The sequence below is a fragment of the Trachurus trachurus genome (assembly GCF_905171665.1).
Source record: "Trachurus trachurus genome assembly, chromosome: 22".
Classification (NCBI taxonomy): domain Eukaryota; kingdom Metazoa; phylum Chordata; class Actinopteri; order Carangiformes; family Carangidae; genus Trachurus; species Trachurus trachurus.
The window spans coordinates 4765247-4777482 of NC_139907.1; the positions used below are offsets into that span (position 1 = coordinate 4765247).

The 12236-nt window shown below is 36.6% G+C and overlaps 2 protein-coding genes across 2 annotated transcripts; one reads left to right on the plus strand and one right to left on the minus strand.

Annotated features, from left to right (window-relative positions):
- On the plus strand, nucleotides 1–7519 carry LOC311005341 (activator of 90 kDa heat shock protein ATPase homolog 1-like). Its single transcript, XM_083997724.1, has 9 exons — nucleotides 1–266; nucleotides 1716–1906; nucleotides 2013–2095; nucleotides 2208–2325; nucleotides 3369–3460; nucleotides 3571–3699; nucleotides 4769–4870; nucleotides 5387–5438; nucleotides 6159–7519. Exons 1-9 carry the CDS (start codon nucleotides 187–189, stop codon nucleotides 6329–6331), a joined length of 1020 nt encoding a protein of 339 aa, XP_083853850.1. The 5' UTR covers nucleotides 1–186; the 3' UTR covers nucleotides 6332–7519.
- Nucleotides 7520–7879: 360 nt separating this feature from the next.
- Nucleotides 7880–10332, minus strand: LOC311005674 (dr1-associated corepressor). The gene is made up of 6 exons (XM_083998185.1): nucleotides 10196–10332; nucleotides 9544–9616; nucleotides 9007–9100; nucleotides 8600–8722; nucleotides 8410–8506; nucleotides 7880–8068 (listed from the first exon to the last, which is right to left on the minus strand). The coding sequence occupies exons 1-6, from the start codon at nucleotides 10235–10237 to the stop codon at nucleotides 8042–8044; spliced, it is 456 nt and encodes a 151-aa protein (XP_083854311.1). The 5' UTR covers nucleotides 10238–10332; the 3' UTR covers nucleotides 7880–8041.
- Between the last annotated feature and the right edge of the window lie 1904 nt (nucleotides 10333–12236).

Here is a 12236-nt window from a genome sequence, read left to right on the forward strand (position 1 = left end):
TCCGCCGAGCAGCAGCGGCCAGAAGAGGCTTCTAGAAACAACGTGCACCACCGGCGGCGGCGGCGGGGGGACCGACTCAGACAGTCAGCCAGTCAGTCACCGGCAAACACACACACACGCCGAGAAAACCCCTCCAATCCCAGAACTTTTTTTATTAAATTAATTAACATTTAGCTGGCTAAATAAATGGCGAAGTGGGGAGAAGGGGACCCTCGCTGGATTGTGGAGGAGAGAGCCGACGCGACTAATGTCAACAACTGGCACTGGTGAGGAGCTGCTAATGCTAAAGCTAATGCTAATGCTAAAGCTAATGCTAACGCTGCTGTGCTGCTGCCGCTGCTGTGGTGGAAGGACGTTAGTTAGCTCGCTAATGCTAATGTGCTAACATCACAGACACACACACACGCGGCTCATATTACTTCACCACAATGCGGCTGTTATTTTCGGATTTTGTCCACAGACACCAGTTCGTGTGACTTGTTGGGTATTTTTTTAACAAAAAGTGTCACATTTTAGGTAATTTATCCGAGCTAACCACCAGTTAGCTTAACTCGCTGCTGCTGCTGCTGCTGCTGCTGCTGTAGCTTCAAATGAATGCGTGCTGGTGGCAAGTTAGCAGGGATTTCACAACATCCTGTGCCACTTAATCAGCTAAAACACGTGTATTTCACTGTATTTATATGTAAAATATGATGTCCAATGTTATTGTGGTTAGTAGTAGTAGTAGTAGTAGTAGGAGTAGGGTTTCGGGGCTAATTGTGTTACACCTGTTTAGAAAACACGTGAGGGAGCCCCACTTACAACGTGACTATAGATTTTATCGTTTAGTTTATTTTGCAGCAGTTCCCTAGAGTTGAAGAATCAGATTTAGGTGTTTTGGCAGCTCTTTCTGTCTCTTTGTGCTTTAAACGTGGACACACACACACACTCAGGTTGCTGCATTATCTCCATACTGAGCTGTAGACACTTCACTTGAATTGCTGTAACAGTGTGGTTGGTGCATAACAATAACAATGCAAATCAAGTCTGTAAAAGCATTGATTTCAGTTTGATTAAAGCTTTTTAATGGATTGGTTTCACTTGCATATGTGTTAGGGTACGGTAGTGCCAAATATAAAATGTTTCTAGATGGGATTGGAGGTCTCAACTACAATTAGATCAACCATAAATAGACAACTTGCTCATCCATCCATTCATATCCTGCTCTGTATCCAGGTCCAGATCGGACACAGACACAGACAACAGTGATGAAAGATGATTAAATTAGTCTAAATCACCAGTTGTGCTTATTGGCCATATCATCCCCACTGTTTTTCATTCATTATTTTCATTCTTTTGCTTTTATGACTGTGAAACAAGAAGTAAATTATAGTTTACATGCTAATAAAAAGTTATGTTGAAAGTCTTGGGACTCTGCTGTCAAGAAATTGGTTCGTTCACCTTCATTTTGCTTTGTAGGATTTAACCTGTTCTTTATAAATGAATGTTATCTAGGATCCATCTGTTGTCAGATTAGATTGTGATCATCATTGTTTAGTTAATGAAACCAACCACCAGATCTAAACATGATCAGTGTAACTGATAAATAACACACGATACTCACTGAAATGATTGTTTCCATAGCACAACGTAAATCTATAAAAACCAAAGTCACAGCTGATTTTCTTTCTGTTAAAGTCTCAACAAGTTGTATATTTTAATTTTTTTCCTTTCAGGACTGAACGAGATGCAACAAACTGGTCGTCGGACAAATTAAAAGCGCTGCTCATGGGGTTGAGCGTGGAGAGCGAGGAAGGCTCGTGTGAAGTGACTGAAGTGAGCAAGTTGGAAGGAGAAGCGTCGATTAACAACCGCAAAGGAAAACTTATTTTCTTCTATGAATGGAACGTGAAAGCTGCTTGGACCGGTGAGCGGGAGAAGTTTGGTTTCATATTATATTTATTTTAAAAAATGATCTAATTGATGATTCTGCTAACGGTCGCTATGACTCCCTTTGTGTTTGTTTTTACCAGGAACATCTAAATCGGGAATCAAATATAAAGGAACATTCGAAGTCCCGAACCTGTCTGATGAAAACGACATGGAGGATCTTGATGTGAGTTTGTGCGCTCAACTCCACACACACACACACACACACACACGTGCAGAGGTGGTAGCAGAAGCAGAAGCGTTGAGCTGAGGTCTGTCCTGTGATTGTTTTTCTGCAGGTCTCTGTATCGTTGAACAAAGACGAACCCGAAACGCCGCTGACCGGCCTGATGAGGACAAAAGGAGCCGAGAAAGTGCGCGAAGCCCTGGGGAGCTACGTGGGCTACTTGAAAACAGGTGAGTGAAACCGGAGGAGGAGGAGGACGAAGAGGAGGAGGAGGAGATTTTAAAGTTCAATCAGACAAAGAGAGACGAGTTCAAAACAAACAGCTACACTCAGAGATGAGTTGTGTTAACCTGTAATAAAAATTACTGATTCAAGTCTTTAACAGCGTCTCTCTTAAGTTATCATCAATAGTTGTTTTTATAAGTTTATCGTGATAAAACTGAACAATATTTTTCTTTTTATTGGCAACACACACAATACTGAATCATTACATGTCTTTTTTTTAATCATATATACAAGAAAAACAAGAGGTTAGGTGAAGATTTAAGTTTCCATTAGACTCATAATCAACATTGTTTCTGTCTGTCAAGTCTTTTACTGCACCTGTTCAGTCTCCAATTACATCAGTTGAGTCACTACAGGAAAAAAGCATAAAGAAAAAGTAGAGAAAATAAAAAATAACCAGTTAAAAACTTGTTAAATTCTGTAAGTGGATTAAAAAAAAAGTAAAATCTTTTAAGATAGATTTCTTTTATATTCTTCTTCCTCATTAGTAACATTTGCAGGCGTCAGTTTCTGGCACCAAAGTGTCCAGTAGATTTTATGAGTTACTAAGACAATTTAACACATTTCCAGAAGCAAAAAACCATCATAGAAGTAAAATGTAAACTATCAAACAGTAACATTTTTATTTTTAATTCAAAGAACTGTAATTTTGAAGATGTTAAAAGGATCTTGTGAACAGACGACGGACGGTAAAGTCTGTATTTTATGTATCGATGTATGAGACACTTTACATTGCTCACCTATAGAGAGCATCATATGTTTGATATCTGGTATAATGTATTTGCACGTGGCTTCTAAGTCATGCAACAGTGTTTTCTGTAGTTAAACCATTGCTTTTATTTTTTATTTCAGATTCTCAACAACTTCCTGTTTAGATTTTTATAACTGACCTGTTTGTCTTTGTTTTTAAAGCAGCTGCAGCAGTTAAACTCTGTGAAGCTCAGTAATAATGAAGCTTCTGTATGTTTTTCCTGTTGTTTGCCCTCAGAGTTCACACAGGGAATGATCCTGCCCACGGCCAACGGTGTGGCCAAGCAGCAGTCCACCTCTCAGTCCAAAGCCAAGCAGGACAAAACTCAGGTTTGTGCCGACGACACGACAGAAAAAAGCTCCAGTCACCTGATAATTCACTTTCTTTATTTCATAGCAGAAGATCTTTTCCTCACCAGACGTTTGTTGTTGTTGGACAGATTTCCTCCTCAGGCAGCATCACCGCTCCGGCCAACACCGGCGTCAAGATCCCCACCTGTAAATTCAGCATGAGGGAAAAGTTCCAAACCTCACCGGCCGATCTCTACCGGGTGTTCCTCAACCAGGAGGTCAGCTCGCCGCTTCACTAGCGTTGTTTTTGGCGGCCTGTTTTTAATTTTAGTTTTAGTCTTTGTGCCAAACTGTCATTTTAGTTTAGTTCATACTCTCTTTTTTCCCATTCAAGTTTTAGTGGATTAAAACTCTTGTAGTCTTATTTTAGTCAGAATAATCCTTTTAGTCAATGATTTTAATCTTTTTCTAGTGATGCAATTCTATTAAACCCAGTCAATATAGTATAGTTACCTATACCTTTTCTTTTAGTCAAACCCATTTCACAATTCAAACATAGTTATATTATTGTTACCTTATAGACTCAAAAATACAACCATTTCAGACACGGAAGATGCTGCTCAACATATTTATTTTCAGTTCCCACACACTATTATTTGGCAGATATTTTGGAGAAACCCACTTTACACTATCTCTCTCAATTCAAATTGGCTTTATTGGCATGAATGTTGCGAGAACTATGTTGCTAAAGCATCAAGAATCAGTGAAACAAAACAAATACAACTCACAGAATCAAATATATACAAATAAAAATTTTAAAAAGTATATATACATTTATACTGTATACCGTATGTGTGTGTGCTGATGAAGTGCTGTCTCTCTCTCTCTCTTATACACAGATTGGGTGTCATTAGGCAGTTGCAAGTTGTTATATATAATGAAAAATATATATACACATTATCAAACATTATTAAATCGCTGCCTAGGAAACAGAAATACTGCAAAATAATAATAACACCACTAAACATTATAACTTTATTTCATCTCGTCTCGTTTCGGTCAGCGAAAATAAAGAGACATTTTAGCAGAGTTTTTATTTCTAAACCACATTTAGTCTCGTTTTTATTCGTCAGCAATATTGCATTATATATTTCATTATAGTTATCGTCACATGACCACCATTTACATTGCATCTCGTCTGGTTTTCATCATGTGATAAAGGTTCATTGACGACGATAAAGCAACACTACTCTTCACCTGTTCACCTGACTGCGGTTCTGCTTCATGTTCACTTGGACACATGACGTTTATCTTTAACGTGTTTTTGTTGTGTTGTTCTTTGTGCAGATGGTTCAGGCCTTCACACACGCTCAGGCCTTTGTGGACGGAGAGAGAGGAGGGAAGTTTCGTCTGCTAGAGGGAAATGTTTTCGGTGAATTCACAGAGCTGGTGAGACGACGTTTCTCCTCCTTAAACCTGAGAATCAGATTAAATATTTAAACACTGTAGTGTCACAGATGATTTAACCGTGAATGTTTTATTCATATTAGTTGTTTTTATTCTGAATGAAGGTATGGAATATGTTAAATTTAGTTGTGTTTTGTTTGGACGGGTAAATAAATTTGGTATAAACACATTTCCCTGCAGCTATTCTCATTTTAGTTTTACTCTACTCATACTTTTTTAATGTATTTTTTAATATATAACCTGCATAAACAATGAAAACAATGAAATTAAACATTGTGCAGGAGAGGTGGAAGCCAAAAAAGGCTTATGAAAATACCTCCCCTATGTAAAAAATAAAACAACAGCAGTGGTCTTCAAAGTAAGAAGATATTGAAAAGTTTATTATTCTGCCTGCTCCGTTTCATTCAAGATTTAGTTTGTTTTGTTTGGTAAATGAATGATATATAAATATGTGTATAAACTAAAAATCTCTTCTCTTCCTCTTTTTTTAACCACCAGATTCCTGATGAGAAAATAGTGATGAAGTGGAGGTTTAACAACTGGCCCTGTGGTAGGTTCATCTCCTGGTTTTATATATGTGTGAGATTGTTAACTTTATTATGCTCAGAATGTGAAGAGCTGAAATGACAAATTAATATTTTATATAATTTGCTCAAGAAATATTTGCAGGTTATTTCCTTTAAAGGGATAGTTCAACATTTTGGCAAATTGGCCCATTGCCATAATCCCTATAGTCATAGCAGTAGGTTCGTTACCTTTAATTGTCGGTGCAAGCTATTTTTAGAACGGCGGAGCAGAGCTGCTCAGAGCTACGTTACGGAGGCTCATGGGATTTCTTGGTTTCCCTCATCAAACTCATCAAATACACAATCCAACAACTCCAAAACGCTCTGGTGGACAAGTTGTGAGCTGCACATTCACCACGCTATGAGATAATAACACAACGTTACCAGACAGAGTTGTTTTAGAGGGAAATACAGAGACTGCTTGATGAAAAACTGTCCCTGAAGGCAACGCGCATCAGCGGTTTTGCATGAATTTCCCTCTAAAACAACTCTGTCTGGTAACGTTGTGTTATTATCTCATAGCGTGGTGAATGTGCAGGTCACAACTTGTCCACCAGAGCGTTTTGGAGTTGTTTGATTGTATATTTGATGATAAAATACACATCTTTAATAGTCCTTTTTTTAATGATTGAAATTGAAAGCATGTTTTGTCTCGGTGCTGTTTTTTTTTTCTTCTAATAAAGTTTTTCTTGAACTCCACACAGAGCACTACGCGACCATCTCCATGAACTTCTTGGACCGGAGCAGCGAGACGGAGCTGAAAGTCGAGTGTCGAGGCGTCCCCGACAACGAGGAGGAGCGGACGAAAGAGGGCTGGAAGAGATACTACTTCGAAGCTATTAAACAGACATTTGGCTTTGGAGCGCGACTCTACTGAAGACGGCGTGTCGCTGTAGTAACTGTTTCTCTTTTTTCTGATTTTTTTTTTTCATTTTTTTCTCGATTTTTAAACTTCGATATCTTTCTCTCTCTGATACGAGACGTCCCGTTGTGTATAAAAACTCATAGCAGCGAGTTAAAAGAAAGAGATGAATTAAGGTGAGGCCGACCTGTCACCTGTCTGTGTGTAAAACGTGTAAATGTTTTAATTTCTCTACATATTTAAATCTCGTTTCTTCGCCCCGTCAGTATTCGAGTCAAGTTTTTCCACAGGAGCGTCGACGACGGACCGTGCCTCTGGGAGACTCTGGATGAAAAAACACGCGAGTTTAATGAACCACTAATGCAAAATTGGCCTTTTTACTTCTATAAATATTGTAATTATTTGCAAGAGTTAAAAATAAATGTTGCTTTTTCTTTTTATTTGAAAAAAAAAAGAAATTCAGTTGCTTGCTTTTTTTTTTTTTTTTTTTCTTTGGAAAATGAATGTTTATTTTTTACTTATTTTACTCTTTTAAGTGTTTAACTGTAGTGACGCTTTCAGCCAAGATGCATGTTTCCATTTCAGACGAAAAGGAGAAAAGAAAAGACAAAAAAAAAAACACCACTGGACTTGAACGTCTCAGCAGATACTGTACGTTCAGACGCTTTCAATGACACGTTGATCTCACGCACATTAAGAAGCCGGCGGATCAGATCAGAGCAGCTCGGACCTTCAGTGTTTCAATTATAAAACCAGTTTGAGTCTCTTATGCAGGTAGCTATAGCGTAGCAACTCAAAGAGAGATGTGTTTTTTTGCTATATTTGGCTTCAAACTGTAAATTTCGAGTAAAAAAAAAAAGAAAGAAAAAGCTTTTAGAACAAAATGCATCTATTTATTCCTCATTTTCATCCCCATCACGATGTAAAAAGATTAGTTTCTTGGAATAAACCAGTCCCCATACGTTCTGCTCTCGATTTGTTTTTATTTATATCATGTGAGCACAACTTTTAACTTCCTTCATTAAACCTGTCAAGCAGAAGTCTGGAATTGAACTTATTTATTCACATATTATTTATTTCCACATTTCATATGCAGGTATGTGTGTTGTTTTTTTTACCTGTGTTTTAAAACATTAATTTACAAGTGCTTTAAAAATGAAACCACAGACGAATCTATTCAGCTGAGGAAGCACTTTCTTTTTTTTTCACAGATGGCTGCAGGTCACATTTTCACATCTTCCCTGTCCAGAAAACTAAATTTAATTTAATAAAGTTGGAAAAAAACAAACTGAAATCTACCTAAATTACAAGCCTGTAGTCACATCACTAACAAAAAAAGTTTGAAAAACTAATTTCTAACAATCGTCACATTACTAGATCAAAGCTAAACCTGTTAAATGTGCTTTATAAATAAAAAAAGTTGAACAAAAATTTCCTGATCAACCAAAAAGATTTAAACTTTATAATTAAACTTCTTTTTTCAGTGCAAACTTACAGCATCCTTCATGATACTTAACGTCCTAAAACACAAAGATAAAGAGGATAAGAACAAAAAGCTACGTCTCTTCTTAATTTTTTTTTCCCAAGAAAAACAAAAAATATAAATTTTAAACACATAACTTAAATATTTTCCTATTCTGTAATAGCAAATCAATTTTTTTCTGAAATAAGGTAATAAAATAAACAAACTTTTAAAGAAAAAGGACTTCACATCAGTTGATTCAGTCACAAACAGATGTAAAGCTCCGACTCCTGAAACAGAAAGAAAACAGAACAAAAAATAATAAAATTGGGAAACAAGTAATAAAAATGATCCTGTGAGTTTAATAAACCTCTAATAAATGAGGTTATTAACTGTAATATCAAACTTTCAATCCACATTAACTTGTGTAATTAACATTTCGGCCTCATGAGGTCGCTGTTGTAACTCAACACTCCAACAAAAATAACACATTTTATTTCTAACCTAATTAAAGGAGGTAAAATAATAATATTAAAGTCTTTGTTTTATCAGTGTAAAGAGATATAAACTTAATTTTTTATTATAGTTTTATTTGGTGAATGTGTGTGTGAGTGTGTTCAGAGTCACGTACGCTGGAGTCAGAGTCGTTGTCCAGTGAGTTGCGGCTCCTTAGCGGCGCCGTCTCCACATCAGTCGACTTTTTAACAGAGAGTTCATGACACCTCGACCTGGAAAACACAACGATGAGCTCAATTATTCAGATTATCATTTAACATTTTGAATCTGAAGGGAGAAATTAACCCGAGCGTTTCAGTCTCTACCTGTATAACGGCCACATACTGATACTCATGCCTCTGTTGTCCTTCTGGGCTGCCGTAGACGTCGCTCGCTCCACCAGGTCCTTCAGGAAGTGGAAGAGCCTCTCTGACTCTATGCACTGCTTCCTAAACAACAACACAATCAATGCATTTCCACTTTTCACACTAATGTTAGACAATTTCAGGAAAAAAAAACATGACTTAATGCATTTTTTTACTTACTTTACTAAGAAAATTGACATTATGTGCATGCAAACTTCATTTAACCTGACAATTTCATACCAAATAATCACTATACTATGAAGAGAAGTGTGAAATGACTTTTGTGCACTATTAGTTTGGCATAAAGACAGTGAATGCATCATGTCTGGTTCATCTGTGTGAAGGTGGAGCAGAGCAGAGCTACTTACATGTGAGCCACAGACACGACGGCGCTGCGTTTGGACTGAGTTATCAGACAGGTTTTGGTCAACAGAGATTTCAGGAACATCTCCAACGCCCGAGCTGATCTCTGTGGTTCAGGACTCATCATTCTGGTACATTTTATTAAATTATTTACTGTTGCATGGTTGTGAATTAATGCAAGATGTAAAAGTTAACAGTGTATGTACTACAAACATAAGTTTTATTGAAAAATATACTTACAAAAGGTATATTCAACCTTAAATCTAATGCACAAAAGTTTTTATTGTAATGTTTTTAATTGTTGCAACAGCAAATCTAAGTTTATTTCACTAAAAACAACATAAATATGTGACATCTACCTCTAGAAATTTTCAAAAGTCCAACTTCCATCATGGTTTTTGAACTGGACTGTCTTCAAGAGGAGTTGCATAGGTCTCCATTTCATTAGGCTACTACAACTCCCAGAATGCCTAGTCAGAGCTGCACTACAGTCCTGCTGCACTTGAGCTGCAGTTTTGTTTTTTTGTTTTAAAAATGGATACAGATGATCACAGGAACCGCCATCGCGATCCTCCCCACCTCTGTGTCCTTCTGCATGATCTTTTTGACACGATTCTGGGAGCGAAAACAACAGATTTCACTCCCCAACACACCACAGGCATTTCCAAATGAACATGCTGCATTCAGGTGCTCCTCGTAAAGTCGTACATCGTTGAGCTAAAGCACAGTTTTTAACAGTGTAGGAAACTAAAATGAAACTAAAATCTTTAAAAAAAACTGTTCTTAACTTTACTTTGTCTTTCTACTTGTGAAATCGTAGCTTTTTAACCAACCTTTAACATCGGAAAAACAAAATAAAATGATCACGTATGTAGTTTTATCATGGATGTATTATATTAACGAGTTTTATTCTGTAACGCACAACAAACATGGTTCTTTCTTGAACGTTATTCTGATTTAACTTCACTGAATGTCTCTGAACAATGTCAAACTTTAACAATGTTGACAAAACGCGATGTTCATCCCCCACTGTCATCGACAACCAGACTTTCCGAGCGTCCCTGAACGCATCAGACGTTCTTACGCTCCACGCTTTTTACGTGAGAGTGGAGTTAGCTGTTAGCTGTTAGCATGTAGCCCGCGATGTGGCTCTTTATCGGCTTTATTTCACACAAAAATAACATTTTTACTCACCGGGGGGAACCGTACATTATATCTCTTCTTCTGTCCGGGCATTTTACTCGCTTTAATCCGCGTCGTTTTATCACATTTTTCATGTTTTTACCGCAAAACGCCGCGGAGTCCATTTGTTTACCTTGAGCAGGAGGAAGACACCTGAAAAGTGACGTAGGAGGGGGAAAAAAAACGCACCTGACTGAGGTCAAGGCGCGTGACCCCGGCGAGCACGTCAAATGACCTTGCACTGTGATAATTAACAACAATGCAAATAAAATAATATTTAAGTCACATTAAAGTACTTTTTACAGTCTTTTATTTGTCTGACAACCTCAAATTATTGTGAAACAGTGGAAACAAATGTCATCTATTATACAAATTAAATGACTAATTTACAATGTACACACACAAAAATAAGGAGAAGAAATTGTCCAGGACCCAATGATTGTATGTGCCCACATAAAAAAAGTCAACATTATAATCCCAGGCTGATCTTTATTTCAGTTGATCTTTTATTCCCATATTATTTCTATTAGGGCTCGCCAGTGCACATAAAAATGTAGGCCTACTTTATGCAAATAAATCAGTCTGTGTGAGTTATTCAGATCGTTAAGTTGGAATTTAGTTACACACAAAATGGGACCTAACATGAAATACAAGATACAAACAAGCCAAACGAAAATTAATATAAAACGGTAGGCTACAAACTTTAAAATGACTTTGCATTGGGTTGCCATTAGGTTTTTTTTTTGTAAAGAATAAACTTAAGTTACACCAGTTTTAATTAATCTTACTCATCCAAGTCCAAAGTCAACCATTTATTCACCTGAGCAGTAAACAAACAGGTAACAACAGGTTTATAACACATTATAAAGCAGTCATAAACAGAGATATTTGTTAATGTGCAGTGTTTATTAATAATCATAACATCTCATTTGAATTATTAGTGTTAATAAACCATTTATTACACATTTATATGGTGTTAATAACGACTAATTTCTGTATCCAAACAATCTGCTGCTCTGTTTGACATCTTAATTCAGACTTGACGTGTTTATGATCATCAATCGATTATAGATTACTTTATATCACCGTGTGTGGCAAGCTCTGGCGTCGATAATGGATGCAAAGGTCAGAGATAAGATTTGCCATTTTTCATTTCAAAGGTTGTGTCGCACTAATAAAGCTCCAGAGCAGCAGGAGAAACCCACGTCTCATTATTTCTCTTTTTCTCATTGGGAGACGGAAACATGCTGCTCTGTGCTGCATTCGCTGTCTGTGTGTTTGCCACATGTCATGTCAGTGGTAGGTGATAAATCACGCTGTATTTTTTGTATTTAATCTGAAACTCACTGCAGCTCTTTTAATTCATGCACTGTTAAAACGAATTTGTTGGCTCAACTTAAAAAAACGAGTTACCTTGTTGCCTTAAAATTTTGAGTTAAGAGAGCTAAGAATTTCTAGTTCTTTGCACTTCCATGTAAGTTCTCACCACTTAGAATAATATGTTGAAATGACTAATCCCAAAGTGACAGACAGTTGGATCAACTTGATATTTTAAGTTCAGTTGATAACATTTTAAGTACAACTAACAAAGAAATTTAAGTTGTATGAACTAAATGCCTAGTTGAGGTGACATTAAATTATAAGTTTAACCAACAAACACAAGTTGTTCCAACTAAGCCCCTTTAGTTAAATCAACTTAAAATTTTAAGGCAGCAAGGTAACTTTTTCCAGTATAAGTTGGCCTCACTCAAAAACTTAAGTATGTTCCAACTAAGACCCTTTAGTTAAATCAACTTAAAATTTTAAGGCAGCAAGGTAACTTTTTCCAGTTTTAGTTTACCTCACTCAAAAACTTAAGTATGATCAACAGCATTATTTCATTATTTCAAATCACTTATTTTCTAAAATGACTGAGTGGAATACATAAAGAAATTACTTTTTTTTTTTTTTAAACAGTATTTATTTTACCACAAACATCTTTCAACAAAATCAGTTCAGGCATAGTAGGCTATACTTTTGAACATGAAAAATGACAAATATTCAAATAATTCAA

What these genes read in the sequence shown, in the direction of transcription:
- LOC311005341 (XM_083997724.1), top strand. Translation starts at nt 187, where the DNA reads ATGGCGAAGTGGGGAGAAGGGGACCCTCGCTGGATTGTGGAGGAGAGA. An exon ending in CGTGAAAGCTGCTTGGACCG is followed by an intron (nt 1,907 to 2,012) that starts GTGAGCGGGAGA and finishes TGTTTTTACCAG; the next exon opens with GAACATCTAAATCGGGAATC. An exon ending in GTTTAACAACTGGCCCTGTG is followed by an intron (nt 5,439 to 6,158) that starts GTAGGTTCATCT and finishes AACTCCACACAG; the next exon opens with AGCACTACGCGACCATCTCC.
- LOC311005674 (XM_083998185.1), bottom strand. Translation starts at nt 10,237, where the DNA reads ATGCCCGGACAGAAGAAGAGATATAATGTACGGTTCCCCCCG. An exon ending in ATAATGTACGGTTCCCCCCG is followed by an intron (nt 9,617 to 10,195) that starts GTGAGTAAAAAT and finishes TTTCGCTCCCAG; the next exon opens with AATCGTGTCAAAAAGATCAT. An exon ending in GTCGTGTCTGTGGCTCACAT is followed by an intron (nt 8,723 to 9,006) that starts GTAAGTAGCTCT and finishes GTTGTTGTTTAG; the next exon opens with GAAGCAGTGCATAGAGTCAG.